General features: G+C 42.1%; 1 protein-coding gene across 1 annotated transcript in view; it reads right to left on the bottom strand.

Annotated features, from left to right (window-relative positions):
• Positions 1 to 18,551, bottom strand: part of LOC124795482 (fibrillin-3-like) — a 152,147-nt gene that overhangs the window by 79,807 nt on the left and 53,789 nt on the right. Inside the window, exon 3 of the mRNA XM_047259527.1 lies at positions 11,002 to 11,159. Within this exon, the coding sequence (XP_047115483.1) occupies positions 11,002 to 11,159 (158 nt within the window). The remainder of the gene's footprint in view (positions 1 to 11,001; positions 11,160 to 18,551) is intronic.

Raw genomic sequence — 18,551 nt, 5'->3', positions numbered from 1 at the left:
CCCCATTGAGCATGTTTTGGACTGGATGAAGCGTCGTCTCACGCGGTCTGCACGTCCAGCACGAACGCTGGTCCAACTGAGGCGCCAGGTGGAAATGGCATGGCAAGCCGTTCCACGGGACTACATGCAGCATCTCTACGATCGTCTCCATGGGAGAATAGCAGCCTGCATTGCTGCGAAAGGTGGATATACACTGTACTAGTGCCGACATTGTGCATGCTCTGTTGCCTGTGTCTATGTGCCTGTGGTTCTGTCAGTGTGATCATGTGATGTATCTGACCCCAGGAATGTGTCAATAAAGTTTCCCTTTCCTGGGACAATGAATTCACGGTGTTCTTATTTCAATTTCCAGGAGTGTATTTCATATGACGTGCGCTGGTCTGTTAATTTGGAAATTTTGAATAATGAATAATTAACGGAATTTAATTCATTATGAACTATAATGAGAGTGTGCAAGATATAAAAGATTCCAATTCCATTCAATAGTACAACACTTCCTAGTAGGTTATCATTGGAAGAAAGGCGACGTTGTTTTCACGTGGTCATTAGGGAACTGATATTGCATGAAAACTATGGCGGAGGTCTGTTGCCACCATTGCATTTCTCCCGTAGTTGCCATAAGAGTAATATAGAACGAAGCACACACAGGCAAACAGACATTTTCTTTTCTTCGATCGATAAATGCAGATCACTGACAGAAGAAATTACGCATAGTTAAAACAGAGCTTCTCTTATTCTTTATGCGGAAATCAAAACATTACGTAGAATACTGCCTTCGTAAAAGTGTGACCTTGGTCTATTTGCTTGTTAACACGTTAGCCTTGCTTCATTTACTTTTTAATACATTTTTATTAGGTCTGGTTGTTCCGTACAACTATTGCAATTGATTTTAAATTAACTTCCAGATGAGCTAGATACATTAATCTTCCTACATAGTTCAAAACTGGATGACAGTACATCATTAACTTGCTTTTTTGTCTGGTGTGTAATGGAGGGTACTTCGTGAATTACTGCTATTTTTCCCCTTTTCCTGTTCTACTTTCACTGTTTCGTGGTAAGAACGGTTGCTGATATGTCACCCCGTGTGCTCCATTCTCTCTCATTTTTGCCTTCAAGCTGTTTTCATGGGATAATCGTATGAGGCAGCGATGTATTGGTTGACTTAGGTGAAGAGAAACTATCATAATCCTGTAGTGTACTACAAGTCCTTGCTATAATGTCATCAAAATGTCTGAAGTTTTTGAAAAACTTCACTACATAGCAGAAAATAATTATTTAAATATGCGTAAAAAGCTTTTAAATGTAACTTTTTTTAATGGTGTTAAACCTATAGAATTATTTCTGCTAGCCGATACAGATTACTAATCCCAAACAACTAGTCCTGAAAACTTGTACTTTTGAATTTTTAATACCTATGTAAATATTTGTATAATTTAAATCAGAAACCATGGGCACATGCATTCGCCCCTCATTTTCAGTTTTAAATTCTACAAGTATTTTCATGCCTATTAATAAAATTTCCAAGCACAAATTTTCAGGACCATCCGTATGGAGTTAGGAATCTTTATGGGGTAAGAGAAATTTTTTCATACTTTTTTGACCATTTTAAAAACGTTTTATATTAAAAAAATATTTAAATAATGATTTGTTCTTCTTTAAGCAGTCGTAGTGGACAATGCTTTTGGTTGATGATAATACAGTTAAACAGTCTCCCATAATTTTTGGAATATTGAGTAATCTGTACATAGCTATTTTAATCTGGCCTACTTGTCGTCTACTTGTCAAAACTAGTGGAACTGGTATCTTCTGTGACGTTACATCAGCTGTCTTCAGGTCGAACACATGAAGAACGACAGACCTTCAGCGCGACTTCGTTTCTGCCCGCCTGCAGCTCAGATTCCTGAACGCAAGTTCAGGGTCCTTCTCACCCGACGCTGATACTAGTTTGCGTTCAGTGAAAGTGCGATATTCGCTATAGCTCCTTGATGAGCGATGAACGTAGCGCGCACGGAGAAACCGCAGCTAGTATACTGGTATACTGGCTCCACAGCGTAGGACCTTTTCCTTTATTTTTTTTTTATTTTTTTTTTTTTTTTTTTGCTTCGAAGGTGTCCATCCCACAAGTGTTAATTACTTAAGCTGATATCTTTACTTACCTTTACTCTAATAGTTTTGATGACCGCAGGAAAAGGTGACAACACCAGTAAGGGCATTGTGTTTCGGCAAAAGCCAGAAACATAGAAGAAGGCGCGCTTTAGCTGGTTAATATAAAGTTACATAATTAAATCAGTTCAACAGGAAATGTTCGAACCTACAGTTTGATAATTTGTTGCAGTGATTCATATGGTCATGTGGGTCGAGCTAGAAGGAATAGAATATTCCTTGACTTCCGGAAAGCGTTTGACTCGGTGCCCCACTGTAATCTCCTAACTAAGGTACGAGTATATGGGATTGGTTCCCAAGTATGTGAGTGGCTCTAAGACTTCTTAAGTAATAGAACCCAGTACGTTGTCCTTGATGGTGAGTGTTCATCGGAGGTGAGGGTATCATCTGGAGTGCCCCAGGGAAGTGTGGTATGTCCGCTGTTGTTTTCTATCTACATAAATGATCTTTTGGATAGGGTGGATAACAATGTGCGGCTGTTTTCTGCTGATGCTGTGGTGTACGGGAAGGTGTCGTGATTGAGTGACTGTAGGACGATACAAGATGACTTGGACAGGATTTGTGATTCGTGTAAAGAATGGCAACTAACTCTAAATATAGATAAATGGAAATTAATGCAGATGAATAGGAAAAAAAACTGCAATGTTGGAGTACTCCCTTAGTAGTGTAGCGCTTGACACAGTCACGTCGATTAAATATTTGGGCGTAACATTGCAGAGCGATATGAAGTGGGACAAGCATGTAATGGCAGTTGTGGGGAAGGCGGATAGTCGTCTTCGGTTCATTGCTAGAATTTTGGGAAGATGTGTTTCATCTGTAAAGGAGACCGCTTATAAAACACTAATACGACCTATTTTTGAGTACTGCTCGAGAGTTTGGAATCCCTATGAGGTCGGATTGCAGGAGGACATAGAAGCAACCCAGAGGCTTCAGGAACTCGGGTGGGAGACTCTAGAGGAAAGGAGGCGTTCTTTTCGTGAATCGCTACTGAGGAAATTTAGAGAACCAGCATTTGAGGCTGACTGCAGTACAATTTTACTGCCGCCAACTTACATTTCGCGGAAAGACCACAAAGATAAGAGAGATTAGGGCTCGTACAGAGGCATATAGGCAGTCATTTTTCCCTCGTTCTGTTTGGATGTGGAACAGGGAGAGAAGATGCTACTTGTGGTACGAGGTACCCTCCGCAACGCACCGTATGGTGGATTGCGGAGTATGTATGTAGATGAATCCCAAAGACTGATCCCATCAACATTCACGTCAGAGTCACTATTACGGTTATAGTTTGTTTCACCGAGTACCTCTCTGGGGTTTGTACGCGCTTGTCCGCTCTTAGGGCACAAAGTGCACTACGTTAACTGGTATGCAATCGGACAACCACAGAACAAGTTGCAGTACACTAGAAGCAAAACGAGCTGAGACAGCGTCAGCGGACAAACTTGATGGTGGAGAAAGGTATTAGAAAGTCCGTAACCCCTCTCTAGTCGTTATCAGCTCAGTAGTTAGTAGTTGGTATAGTAGTCAGTAGTCCAGTTGAGTACCAGGCAACCAGGATCTAATAGTGTGTCTCGGAGATGATGTGTACAGTTTTCACTCGGCTATGAGACTATGGAGCTCCAGTCCGTTGCGTTTAAAGTCACTCTGATAGTGTTGGCATCTCCTGTACCGGAAACCGTACCGTTGGCCAAGCGAATTCGAGACAGCAGTAGTGTGAAATACAAACAAAAGACAGCAAGTGCCGATCAAACTTGATGTTTGCTACAGAAATTTTGCGAGCCAGTAAACCACTTCATCAGACCACCCTGCCAAACATGTTTTTACACTTGTAATCGTTATAGAATCATCAGTTACTGGATTATTGAAGACATATTGAAGCTTTTAGTGTTCTCTGACTGCATTCTTGTTATTTAAGTGTTTCAGTGACGTTCTATCCTGGAATATGCTGAATAACGTTCCACTGAAAGAACAGATACTGGCCACACACTTTGTGAATTAGCACAGACCACCGGAATGTCACAAGGCGCAGTATGAACTTGCTTTCAAACCACTGGCACTATATGAAAAATATCGTCCATATCAAGTAACAACTGAACACAGCCAGCTCGAATACAACTCTGCTACGATCGCAGAAGGACGAAAAATGAAACACAAGTTGTCCGTAGTCATCCTTCTTCGAAGCAACGCAACAGTTTGTGTCTTATTAACAGTAAAATTCTATGATACTAAGAAATATCGAGAATGGAATCGCAGTAAATGAATCCTTATCCTGTTGTATGAGTAACATAAGTATCGAGCACAGAGTATGTAGATCACCAACCCATTTCACTTGTCCAGAATGAGATTTTCACTCTGCAGCGGAGTGTGCGCTGATGTGAAACTTCCTGGCAGATTAAAACTGTGGGCCCGACCGAGACTCGAACTCGGGACCTTTGCCTTTCGCGGGCAAGTGCTCTACCATCTGAGCTACCGAAGCACGACTCACGCCCGGTGCTCACAGCTTTACTTCTGCCAGTATCTCGTCTCCTACCTTCCAAACTTTACAGAAGCTGTCCTGCAAACCTTGCAGAACTAGATGGTAGAGCACTTGCCCGCGAAAGGCAAAGGTCTCGAGTTCGAGTCTCGGTCGGGCACACAGTTTTAATCTGCCAGGAAGTTTCATTTAACTTGTATCTGCCTCTAACAAAATGTCCTTACCAATCACACATTTAGGTTTCTAACCGAATTAATTGTTTCTTCATCATGAAAAGTCTAAGTACAATTATCACACAGTTGATATCAATATATTATTAATCAAAGATACTATGTAAGAAAAGAGAAATGCGGCTATTTGGAAATGGAAATCACCGCCCGGAAGTAACTGTACGCCGAATGCATTCGAAACTTTTACATGATAGTAACTGAATTTTTTAACACTTTATTACGATACAAATCAAAACATTGTTTTTCACACGAAAATATATTAAATTTTAATAACATAATTCAACATCAATTTAAATATTCCTTCTAAATTACTTTCGCAGCAATTAAAATAGCTTTTTCGTCACCCGGATCTTCGTTAAAAGAGGCTGTGTAGAATATCAAGGACATCAAACCAGTCACATTTTTTCCATTAAAACAATTGTTCAAAAACTTTAACTTCCAGTTCCCCTCATTATAACGATTACTAGACAATAAGCGAATACAAATTACAATGATTATTCATGAAAAGCGACAAAAATCATGACAAGATCGTGACACTGCATTTTCATGACTGACCTCTGACCTTAAGACGTGATCGTAGATTCAGGTTTGTATCCCCATTATCATCCACGTTTTAAGAGTTTCTACTGCCAAAATGAAATCTCGTAAGGCAGATGCTTCCACTTTACACATTTTCTCCAGTGTATTATAAGATGATGCTAAAAGGTGTCTGTATCTTTCATAATCAGAAAATATAAGATGTCAGGGATTGCTGTCTCCTTAATCGCTGCAGGACATGTATTCATATTTATGCCTAACGAAGCTTGTTGAATCCGAGTTTGGAAAAAAGGAGGGTTAATAACCTCAAATGCTTCAATAGAAATTTCTTTAGACGCTAATTTGATGTGGCATCAGAGGATTTTTACCCTGATGCAGGCTTGAATAAAAGATGTTCCGTTTCAGGGATTGTGATGGAGATTTTTCTCTATTACAAGCTTGTGTAATATCGTTTATCCACGATTTATGATTCACGAGGTTGGTACTATCAGTCAGAGATTGGCCATACTTGCTGGTGCCTTGTGGTCTGCTCTCTCTGGTTGCGGACGTGTTTAGCTGTCTTCTGTGGGAAAATAGCAGTCAACCGTCGGTGCACGTACCCACGAGAGAAGGCGGGTACTCACACGTTCGAGAAGAGCCCCACAGCCAGCAGTGAATGCGGTTTGCTTATGGGGCCTACCGCAAAAACTGACTGGTCGCGCGGCTGCTGTATTGTGGGCTCTGGAGGCTATGCGGCCTGAATCTAAGCAGTGACTATAGGGTGTCTAGCCTAGTGGGGCGTACGGAGTGAATTCCGGCAGTAATGCGTGTAGATTTGTGAGAAAACAGATACTATGATTTGGTGTAACTATATTCTATTTTCTTGTTACCACTCGCAGACTGCACGTCCGTAGTCTATTTACTATGGTGAGAAAAACACGCCTTTTCTTGTAGTTGTAACGACGGAACGAGAATACTTTCAGGAATATTTAAACTGTGTTCATTAATTTGACCATACATTTTCTCCGTGTAACTGTACGTAGAGATTGTCATAGTGAACGTTGTTAATACGCAGTTGTCTGGTTATACTGTTTCTATCTGATTGGTCACTGCATTTTAATGTTTTTCTATATTGACAGGCTTTGTATGAATGCTCGTTCTGGTGGACAGCCTGCTTGTTGGACTTCTATATAGAACTCCAATAGTGTTTGGCTGCGCTGAGATGCCATGACTTCCTGTTTATAACACTGATTTATTTGAGGTAGTCAATGACATTTCCTTACATTTGTATGAGCTGGAGTGGTCTGACGCTCATACTCTAAAGTACATGTTATGACGGAATGAGGCCTATGCAAGGAAAGATCCCGTTGTCCTCATGGTTTTATGTTAGTTTCAGTTTTGGTGCCAATCACTTTACAATTTGTTAAAATGAGCACGGCATTTCCTAAAATACAGTTAAATTGAAATTATATTGGATTTTGAAGCAAAGTTATTTTTGTCATTTTAAAGAATTGGATTACTGTGTTTTTGTAAACATTTCATTTTCAACTGAGTGAAAATTAGAAGTAACTGTTCCACAAATAGTAAAGCTTATGCTTAATGTATTGTGAACGAAATGCTGTAGAATTTTTTTGAGTCGGAGTGCTCAAAATTTTTTGCTGTTCTCAATTTGATTTCAGTTATTAGAACAGTTTTACTGTTTACGTACAATTACACATTTGTATTGGTCTTTAGTCAAGCTATTAATAAATCAAAAAGTGTACAAATGTCAACCTGGATTGAGTCAATCGCTTCCACCCCTTTATCCTGCCTACCCAAGCCCGCACGCAAGTGAATTGCAGCATAAATACAATAATATAAGGCTATGATATTATATGTAAATGTATTTTTGTTGTATTTAATGAAAATTCTCTGTAATATCAATGCATCAGAACGTGAAATGGCTAGATGGGTTAAAAATTATTGCTGTAATTTTATGGAGGAATGAGAGCAGTTGACGACGGTAGTCCATAATAGAAAGATGCACAACGAGGATATGGCAACTTGTTAAGAGAGAAATTAGTGTACTTTTGTGGAAGGAAATTTATATTTTATGGTAAATAGGTCGACGGCAAAGAGTCTGGAAGAGACGACAACTTAAAGCAGGAACTGGGAGTGAAAAGAGTGTTTTGTGGGAGTCGCGTTAGTAGGAGCTTGCGTGTTTGGTAATTACGGAAAGAATGAGGTTATTTGAAGCCCAATTCGGACAGTGACGAGAGTTTTGGAGCTTCAAAGAGGCACTATTCGAAGAAACAGTACGACTGAAACAATGCTCTGAAAATCATCATGTGAGTACTAAAGAATATGTTGGAGACTCACCATAGTGTTATTGGTGAACATGTAATTCCAATTTCAGTATGAAATATTCCACCCACAAACTATTCAGACCCTGAAGGAGTAGAACAAGAACTGAAGATCAGAACAAGGTGACAGAGGGAGAAAAATGTACTAACATTTATCGACTCAAAAGGCCATTAGGAACAAAGGTGTCAAGACAATACAAGGACAAGAATTGTGGGCATTTTCGTCAAGAAGGCAGGGTGTACGGAACAAGGGAAGGGACAATGAGTGAAGAAAGTAGATGCCATTCATTCTGACTTGCTGAGAAAAGGTCCAGTAACTATAGCGACAATAGTCAGTACCAGCAGGAAATGACTGTTAGCGATTTCTTTTGCTGTGGAAAACAGACTTCGAATGGTGCACTGATTGACGAAGTTACTTATTCTGAGAGCCAAGCTTGAGTAGTTTGATAACAGAAATCATTCTATGATGTCTTAACAGATGTCGTATCATCGTGTTTCTTCTCCTTGTCGGTGCATTCCACATATTTCCTTCCTCTCCGATTCTTCGCGGAACCATCTCATTCCTTACCTTACTAATGCACCTAATTGTCAACATTCGTCTATAGAGCTACATCTCAAATTCTTCGAACCTTTTCTGTTCCGGTTTTCTCACAGTCCATGTTTGACTGCCATAGAATTCTGGGATCGAAATGTACATTCTCAGAAATTTCTTCCTCAAATTAAGGCCTATGTTTGATACTAGTAGACTTCTCTTGGCCGGAATGCCCTTGTGGCAGCGCTAGTCTGCTTTATATGTCCTCCTCCCTCCGTCCGCCATTGGTTATCTTGTAACCTAGGTAGCAGAATTCCCTAACTTCATCTACTCCGTGACCATTAATCCTGATGTTAAGTTTCTCGCTGTTCTCATTTCTGCTACTCCTCATTAGTTTCGTCTTCCTTCGATTTACTCTCAATCCGTATTCGGCACACATTAGACTGTTCATTCCATTCAGAAGATCCTGTAATTCTTCTTCATTTCACTGAGGATAGCAGTGCAATCGGCGAAGTGTGTCATTAATATCCTTTCACATTGAATTTCAATTTCACTTCTGAATCTTCCTTTTATTTACATCATTGCATCTTCGACGCACAGATTGAACAGGAGGGACTAAAGGAGTTAATTATTTGTTGGATGTATTCCAACCTCTGTCTTCCTCTACACTTTTTGCCCTCTACAGCTCCCTCTAGTACCATGGCAGTCATTCCCTGACATCTTAACAGATCCTGTCTTACACCCTTTCTAATCGGAGCACGTTGTTCTTAGTAGTCCACTCTTATCATTCCCTCTTGGCTCTTGTAGATGATGCATATTACCCGGCTCTCCTATAGCTTACCCCTATTTTTCCCAGAATTTTGAACATTTTGCACCATTTTGTCGAATGCCTTTTCCAGGTCGCCAAAACCGATGAACATGTCTTGATTTTTCTTTAGTCTCGCTTCCGTTATCAGCCGCAAGCTCAGAGTTGCCTCACTGGTGCCTTTACCTTTTTTCTAAAGCAGAACTAATCGTCGCGTTACGCAGACATATCGCAGCCCGTCCACATGCACCAACAACGCTCCTACAGTTCTCAACAGCGCAGATGCAGGAGTGGAAGCACCTACAAGAACTCTTAACCAACATTGTTGCCAGCATGGGAGGACGCTGCAGAGTATGCACTGCCATGCATGGTGATAACACACTCCGTTCATAGCCACGTCCCACTACTTGTCATTTCCAGGCATCATTAATCGCAGTGACTTCAGCGTAATTATTGTCTTTGAATAAAAGTCTCATTTCTGTTCGTCTCATTTGGCATTTTTTTAGTTAACTTTTGTAGTATATTGTAGTACTTGTTTCTATGTATGGACCAAGTTTCATAGGGCTGTGTTACTTGGCTGACGAAAATTACTTTCTTTCTTAAGTTTTTCACACCAGTGTATTTTATTATTTGATATATTACAAACCTCCTCAGGCTTCTCTTTATCGATGCTGATTATTTATGCAACATTCATGATCGATTTCGTAACTCACATACCATCATTACATGTTTACCAAGGAAAATCGTAAAACAGCCGCAAATTTAGAGAAATTTTATTTTATTTTGATAACCAGTTTCGGCATTTCAATATGCCATCTTCAACCCCCATGTGCCCTTCATGTATAGACATTCTTATGTACCGATATTGGCAGAATCCAGTATGACAATATCGATACATCTAAATGTCTGTACATGAAGTGCATGTGGGATCTGAAGATGGCATACTGAAATGCTGAACCTGGTTCTCAAAATAAAATAACTTCTCGAAAGGTACGTCTGTGTGAAGATTTTCTTTTATAGATGTTTGACCAGCAGCTGTCCCGCGTCCATGATAGGTCAACAAAGATCACTAGATCTATTTGGGAAACTAATCACATCCTTTTCTGATGAGTATAATGATGGAATGTATATTCCAAAATCCATCATATATGTTGTATGAATAATCAATATCAATACAGTGCAGCCTGAGGAAAATCTGTAATCTTTGACATCATAAAATACCAGCCAAAAACGATAAATATTTCCTTCCGGGCCATCGATAGTATACAAGCAGAAGATACGTGACAAATTTTGCGCAAGGTATTACCGAATTTGTACACAATGAAAACAATCACAAAACACGTACTACAAGCTTCTTTTCAGTATAATCGTAATGCACAAAGATTTGAAGAAAGTAAGCTTATTTACTGTTTGTAAATACAGAATGAATACGCTGCTATTGCCTGTAATAGTGAATAAGTATATATGCTATAAATTGGGCTGATTTCAATTTCGGCTTTGTTTACGATATGGGTAGGCAGTGCTGGACAGTATCAGTCTATATAATGCTCTTTTGCAGAAGTGTTGTTCATTAAAATTTCATGTGGACAGTCACTATCCAAAAGAAAGAATGTTTACGATAAGTTGAGCTCATTATAGAAAGGGAAGAGTCCCTATAAAAGGAAAAGGAAGGAACTCGGTCGTGCCTTTTTCTAAGATACTGTCCAACTCTTCGCTTTATCTTATTTAGCAAAACCACGAGAAGGGGTGTGATTCATGTTCCTTTTGAGTACGGTTGGTAAATAATCACACGCATGGTTTCGGCGAGAGCTAAGTGACTTGTTCTGTCACAGAACAAACATTTAAAATAGATCAGAGAAGTGTCTGCGCAATGAAGGAGATCACAGCAGGCTACGGCTAATTGCTAACGTTGTACACCCTTGAATAAAGCGTCCGTGAAGTACCTGCAGTGCGGCTCTTGCTGTTGTCCACGTGCAGCTTGTCAGATGTCCCTTCACCGCCTTCATTTCCCTCACGGATGCCAGCAGGTGTCTCTTTGTCAGTAGAAGGGTTTCGGTGGTGGTTGTCAGTTCCGTCAACATCATGCTCAGCTTCTTCTCGCCTGTAACAGCAATTATTGCTACAGCCCCTCTTACAAATTCGCCATTTGAAAAGCGGTGAATAAGTTTAAGCAGTTTTTATACTACCAGTCTTAACAAACTGAGAAGGACATTGCTGGAATATAAATAGAGGTGACAAACGTCGTGGGACACCGATATGCTCACATGCAGATAGTAGCGTCGCGTTCACGAGTTTTCAAAAATGCAGTGCATTGGCTGAGCTGTCATTTGTAATCAGCTGATACACGAGGAAAAGTTTTCGACGTGATTATGGCAGCACGGCGGGAGTTAAAAGACTTTGAACGCGGGTTAGTAGTTGGAGCTGGACGCATGGGATATTCCGTTTCGGAAATCATTTGGAAATTCAATGTTCCGAGATCAACAGTGTCCGAGAGAGGACTGAGAATATCAAATTTCAGGCACAAACTCTCACCACGAACAACGCAGTGGCCGACGGCCTTCACTTAACGACCTAGAACAGCGGCGTTCCCGTAGAATGGTCAATGCTAACAGACATAACACGTACGTAACCGTTAAGACAGTGCTGCGAAATTAGGCATTAATGGGCTATGGCAGCAGGCGACCGATGTGAAGGCCTTTGTTAACAGCACGTCATCCTCAGCCTCTCTTCTGGTCTCGTGCCCATATTGGTTGGAGAAAACTGTGGCGTGGTCATATGACTCACGATTTCAGTTGGTAAGAGCTGATGATAGGATTCGAGTGTGGCGCGAACCCTAAGAGGCGTATCATGTCATATCTGGAAACCCGGAGTCTACTCTATGGGAATCAACATGAATTCCGGAAACAGCGATCGTGTGAGACCCAACTCGCTTTATTCGTTCATGAGACCCAGAAAATATTAGATACAGGCTCCCAGGTAGATTCTATTTTCCTTGACTTCCGGAAGGCGTTCGATACAGTTCCGCACTGTCGCCTGATAAACAAAGTAAGAGCCTACGGAATATCAGACCAGCTGTGTAGCTGGATTGAAGAGTTTTTAGCAAACAGAACACAGCATGTTGTTCTCAATGGAGAGACGTCTACAGACGTTAAAGTAATCTCTGGCGTGCCAGAGGGGAGTGTTATGGGACCATTGCTTTTCACAATATATATAAATGACCTAGTAGATAGTGTCAGAAGTTCCATGCGGCTTTTCGCGGATGATGCTGTAGTATACAGAGAAGTTGCAGCGAAATGCAGGAAGATCTGCAGCGGATAGGCACTTGGTGCAGGGAATAGCAACTGACCTTAACATAGACAAATGTAATGTATTGCGAATACATAGAAGGAAGGAACCTTTACTGTATGATTATATGACAGCGGAAAAAACACTGGTAGCAGTTACTTCTGTAAAATATCTGGTAGTATGCATGCGGAACGATTTGAAGTGGAATGATCATACAAAATTAATTGTTGTTAGGGCGTGTGCCAGGTTGAGATTCGTTGGTAGAGTCCTTAGAAAATGTAGTCCATCAACAAAGGAGGTGGCTTACAAAACACTCGTTCGGCATACTTGAGTATTGCTCATCAGTGTGGCATCCGTACCAAGTAGGGTTGACAGAGGAGATAGAGAAGATCCAAAGAAGAGCGGCGCGTTTCGTCACAAGGTTATGTGGTAAGCGTGATTGCGTTCCCGAGATGTTTAGCAAACTCAAGTGGCAGACTCTGCAAGAGAGGCGCTGTGCATCGCGGTGTAGCTTGCTGTCCAGGTTTAGAGAGGGTGCGTTTCTGGATGAGGTATCGAATATATTGCTTCCCCTACTTACACCTACCGAGGAGATCACGAATGTAAAATTAGAGAGATTCGAGCGCACACGGAGGCTTTCCGGCAGTCGTCCTCCCCGCGAACCATACGCGACTGGAACGGGAAAGGGAGGTAATGACAGTGCCACGTAAAGTGCCCTCCCCCACACACCGTTGGGTAGCTTGCGGAGTATAAATGTAGATGAAGATTTAGATGTAGGTCGTGGACCCAAGTTCTCAAGAAGGCACTGTCCAAACTGGTGCTGGTTCCGCATTGTTATGGGCTGTGCTTACATGGAATACTGATTGGAAATATTCATGTCTGGCTACTTGGAGACCATTTGGAGCCTTTCTTGGACTTCATGTTCCCAAAGAAAGATCGAATTTTTATGGATGACAATGTGCTATGTCACCGAGTCACAGTTTTCCGCAGTAGGTTTGAAGCACATTTTCTAGACAGTTCGAGCGAATGATTTTGGCACGCAGATCGCCCGGCATGAATCCCGTCGAACATTCGTGGGATATATATTAGAGAGGTCAGTCACTGCACAAAATCCTACACCGGCAAAGCTTTCGCAATTATGGACGCCTGTAGAGTCAGCATGGCTATATATTTCTGCAGGGAACTTCCAGAGACTTGTTGAGTCCACGCAACGTCGAGTTGCTGCGCTACGCCGGGCAAACGGAGGTCCTCACAATATTAGAACGTATCCCACGACTTTTGTCATATCAGTATATGCAGTCAGGTGCAATGGAATTACAAATAACTGCTGTGTTACTGCTGCAAAGGTGAATGAAAGAGTTCACCTTGTTTACAGAAGAAGCGCCCGTAGACCGTGATAGTTGTGCGACATCAGACCGTCTGGTGCCAGCTAGATCGAGTAGGCCCAGCCAGCACAGTGGAGTCCAAAATTAACGATTTAATTTAAGCACTGCCGTCATTTACACGGCTAACATAAACACATTTTAAAGGTTATGAAAGATGCAACATCAACACTTCGATTCGGGAAAACCGGCACTGCCAATATCAAATGTCCTGGGTGATAGTTTTGATGGCAAGTGTTGCCGTCGATTATCGTCGATTGTAGCTCGCAACTTCAGTACAACTGCAGTTTGGGATGTACACCAATCATAAGCATCTGGCCACTATCGTGCACCAAAGCCACACCTATAATATGCATTCCTAATCGCCCATATAAACGAGTACGTTGACGCACCACTTCTGGGACTCGGATAGGCGAGCGTGACATTGAGGATGGCTGGCGAGCTGGACAACGTGGAAGTGATTTTCAGTCGGCTTTTCACAGCCAGCTAGCTAAATACCGGGCTGGAGGGCTTGCCCTGCAGGAGATAAACGTTACGCAAACATTTAGGAAACGGTTCCCATTTGCACATAGAACTAACTCTAGACGCAGACAGATGAGTTACACATACCTCGTCTTCAAGCCCTTGACTGCAGCGGATGAGTGATTCCCATCACTGTCCATCACATGTCACTACACTGCTGAAAATAGAACATCGTAGCAAGGACTGACCACTATGGGTACAGTCTGGTGCACACCGATGGTGGAGCATCAGTATGATGAAACCACCTTAGGCTTGTGAGCTAACCCGGTGGTGGAGGTACTATCAAGTGAAGGAATATTAAATTAGATTAAACCGAACTTCTACCACAACAGCCCTCGTCTCTCGCATGTGAACGATATGGGAACCTGCTAACCGAATATGTATATCCCTTTTTCCCCTAGAGAATCGTTGTGGCCAAAGTGAATACATCTAGCTGAATTACATCTCACCGTTTCCGAATAATGTCAGAATAGTTTAAGGGCACTGCACGGCCATCTGTGCACCTTCCTCCCGAGGCCCCAGTCTTCTCCTGCACTCTTGTTACCTAACAGTAATTCCGCTGAGAATATCTGAGAAGCAGTAGAGTAAAATGTGGGCATCGTAGAGCCAGACTGGACCATTCCACCTCAACTGTAGACTGAGGTTGAGCGAGCGTGCGTAAGACGGTTCCCCAACGCTTTCGGTGTCGCGTGGAGTCATGCTACGGGGCAAAACCAACGTGTCATCACAGTGGGAGAATCTGTTACACGCTAATAGGTATGTGGGGCAAAACCAAAGTATCATCAGACTGGGAGGGGTTGTTACACTTTAGTAGATATGTGGCTTCTACACGATTACTCAAGAGTGTAAACAGTGCTTCTGTGATTGTAATTAATAAGACGATTCGTACAGTGTAAGTTGTGGCCTTCAACGTTTCGCGTCTCTTACATTCTGCAAAACAACATAACGGCCTAAATCATGTTATGAGCTCGGATCTTCAATGGTGGCAGAAGTCATTTCCGCATAAGTTCATTTACGGGAGTGAGTCAGCCGTGCTGCGGCTCACGTTGGTGCTGTTTGTAGATTTTTGCCCTCTCTTGGAGGACGGAAGGTATCGTTTAGTTGGCATGGTTGCAGTTGTTTGTCTTCTTCTCGTGTTTACTGGCGCCACTCGGTTTCGCAAGCGTGTCCTGTCTGCTAGTGGCAGCAGCGGCGGCTATCGGTATGTAGTAACAGTTGCCTTTTCTTTGGGACGACGTCGTTGTTTTCCTGGGTCGTGTGAGTGTACCAGTTCGGTTGGTGACTCAGGAGGAACGAGGTCCACGAAGTGCGGCAACACGCCGAGACCGCTAGCTGCACGCGTGGACTGCTGGATGGAAGGGCTGTGGTCACGAGGGTGCACGACCTCGTCGTGAACCGGATCCAGCAAGCTTTAAGATGAGTGCATTTCAATCCAAGTAGAGAAACCTCCAGCATTGTGATATCTCGCGATTCTCCAGTGGCTTGAGTTCGTGTTGCTGCTCATAGTGTCGCCGAGGCGAAGAGTAGCAAGTGGAGTGCTTGGGGAAGGCGGATTTGATTAAATTTCCTCGACTTCTTCTTACTATTTATTGCGTTCAACTTGTTACAATTTTTTAAATTCAACCAGAGGTAATTTTTCTTGCCTGGTGGCCGCCGATTGGTGATCCTTATACTCTAGTAGTAGTTCAAATGGTTCAAGTCGCCTAGAACTTAGAACTAATTAAATCTAACTAACCTAAGGACAACACACACATCCAAGCCCGAGGCAGGATAAGAACCTGCGACCGTAGTGGTCCCTCGGTTCCAGACTGTAGCACCTAGAACCGCACGGCCACTACGGCTGGCTCTGGTAGTAGTGAATCCTTTCTTGTTCCAGGCAGTCTAAGCAAAATATTCTGAGGACGTAGTGCAGACCGCCAGTTCTGACTTTGGCGAATTGTTCCATCGTTGCATTTGGTTTATCGGACGTCAAGTATCTTCAGCAAGATTATCATTAGTCATTCGTTAGATTGCCACTAGTCTGAGTTACCATCCTGTGAATTGAATGCAACTCTTGGCTGCCTATCTCATCGCTCGCAAAAGTTTTTGTTGCCAGACCTTCTCAGATTTCGATTGTTGGAGCACCGTCGGTGGCACCTTGGTTCTTGTAAGACATGTGTGTTCTAAAAGAAGGTCTGATGGTCATTAGTTAAGTGTAACGCTCCTTCAGTCCACGCCTTCTGCGGGTATAATCTGCCATAGTACCCTTTAAGGAACTTATGTACTGGTCCTTGTGTTTTACTATTGTATTATTTATTACACTACCTTGTAATGCGTGCATTAAAGGTTATATGTGTCTAGTTAATAGTTCTGATCTCCTTCTGGAATAAATGTAGCAGTGTAGTGCTCAGTGGATGTTAAGGGTTGCGTTAGAAAGGTTACCATCATCTTATTTCACCCATTTGGTGATCAGTTGCTTGTTTTTTTTAATTAACATTTGCAATTGTATTTGCTGTTTTACAGCAGGTTTCTAAATGTTTTATATTATTGCCGATCCTGGTGTGTAAGGCCTTCAGCAGTAGCTGTGGGCATTTGCTTTAAAATTCTAATTTGGTATTTGTATTTTAGAAGTAAGCCTTAAAACCTTATTTACTGACATTTCTGGCGTCTGATACCTTCTGCTGTGTTTGTGACGACTTGCCTTTAACATTTCAATACCTAAATTGTAAGTTGAAGCGAGTTTTAAACAATTCTTGGTTTATTGCCATTCCTGGCGTGTAAGGCCTTCTGCCCAGATCACAGTTGTTTGCTTTTAAAGCATTATATGCTGTATCTGTATTTAATGCTTGTTTGCTAAATTGCAACTATCTGAAAACACTATTACTTACACAGTTGTTTATTCCTTCATTAATGACGTGTGGTATTTTTATTTATTGTTGAGTGTGGAATTACTGGTTTAAAGTAAATTGAGTGTAACTGTGAAAGGCAACCAATAGTAACTGATTACGGCACCGACCACATTCGTACTCGAATCCTGCCTTCTCTTGACTACCAGGTGTCAACTTACGCTCCGGGCTCCTGGCCCCTAACGAGCACCATTTGACACGCCTCTCCGTTAAGGACCCAATGCCTGCCTCCGCTGCTGCCGATCGCAAGGTATTCTCGCCTCGCTGTCGCCCACTCCCGAGTACTTCGCTCCTCTGGATCTGCGTTTGGACTGTCCATAATCCGCCGTCTTGCAGGACGATGTCACTGCTTATCCTCCCTGCCACTCGCCACTTCGACGCTCATGGACGTAGCACAATCTAGGCATCGCTAAGGATCGACATATCAGTTGTCAACGGCCCCAGAAGAAGTACTTAGTTTAGTTTTTGTTAATAAAGAAACAGCTTATATTGGACAATGTTCATTTCAGTACTGTCTGTTACACCTCTCAGATAAGGACACAAAAAAAAAAGAAACAGAAGAAAAAGCCAGTTGAAACCTGGTAGTCAAGGGAAGGCAGGATTCGGTTACGATTGTGGACGGAGCCGTAATCAGTTACTATTGTTTGCCTTTCACAGTTGCACACAATTTACTTTAGACCAGCAATTCCATACTGATCAATAAATGGGTGAAATAAGATGTTGGTAACCTTTGTAACGCAACCCTTAACATCCACTGAGCACTATACTGCTAGATTTATTCCAGAAGGTGACCAGAACTGTTAACTAGACACATATAACCTTTAATGCAGGCATTACGATGTATTGTAATAAATAATACAATAGTAAAACATAAGGACCAGTACATGAGTTCCTGAAATGGTACTGAGGCAGAGTATACCCGCAGAAGGCGTGGACTGAAAGAGCATTACACTGAACTACTGGCCATCAGACCTTCTTTTAGAACACACATGTCTTACAAGAACCAAGGGGCCATCGACGGTGCTCCAGGAATCGACCTCTGAGAAGGTCGGGCAACAAACACTTTCCCGAGCGATGAGATAGGCAGCCAAGAGCTGCATTCACTTCACAAGATGTAATTCAGACTAGTGACAGTCTAACGAATGACTAATGATAATCTTGCTGAAGCTGCCTGACGTCCGATAAACCAAATACAACGATGGAACAATTCGCCAAAGTCAGAACTGGCGGTCTGCGCTACGTCCCCAGAATACTGTGCTTAGACCGCCTGGAACAAGAAAGGAATCACTACCACCAGAGTAGAAGGATCACCAATCGGCGGCCACCGGGCAAGAAAAATTACCGCTGGTTGAACTTAAAAAATTGTAACAAGTTTAACGCAATAAATAGTAATAAGAAGTCGAGGAAATCTAACCAAAT

This window comes from Schistocerca piceifrons, chromosome 1 (assembly GCF_021461385.2).
Source record: "Schistocerca piceifrons isolate TAMUIC-IGC-003096 chromosome 1, iqSchPice1.1, whole genome shotgun sequence".
Lineage (NCBI taxonomy): Eukaryota > Metazoa > Arthropoda > Insecta > Orthoptera > Acrididae > Schistocerca > Schistocerca piceifrons.
The sequence above is the reverse complement of the archived record's forward strand: the minus strand, read 5'-3'. Positions and strand labels throughout refer to the sequence as shown.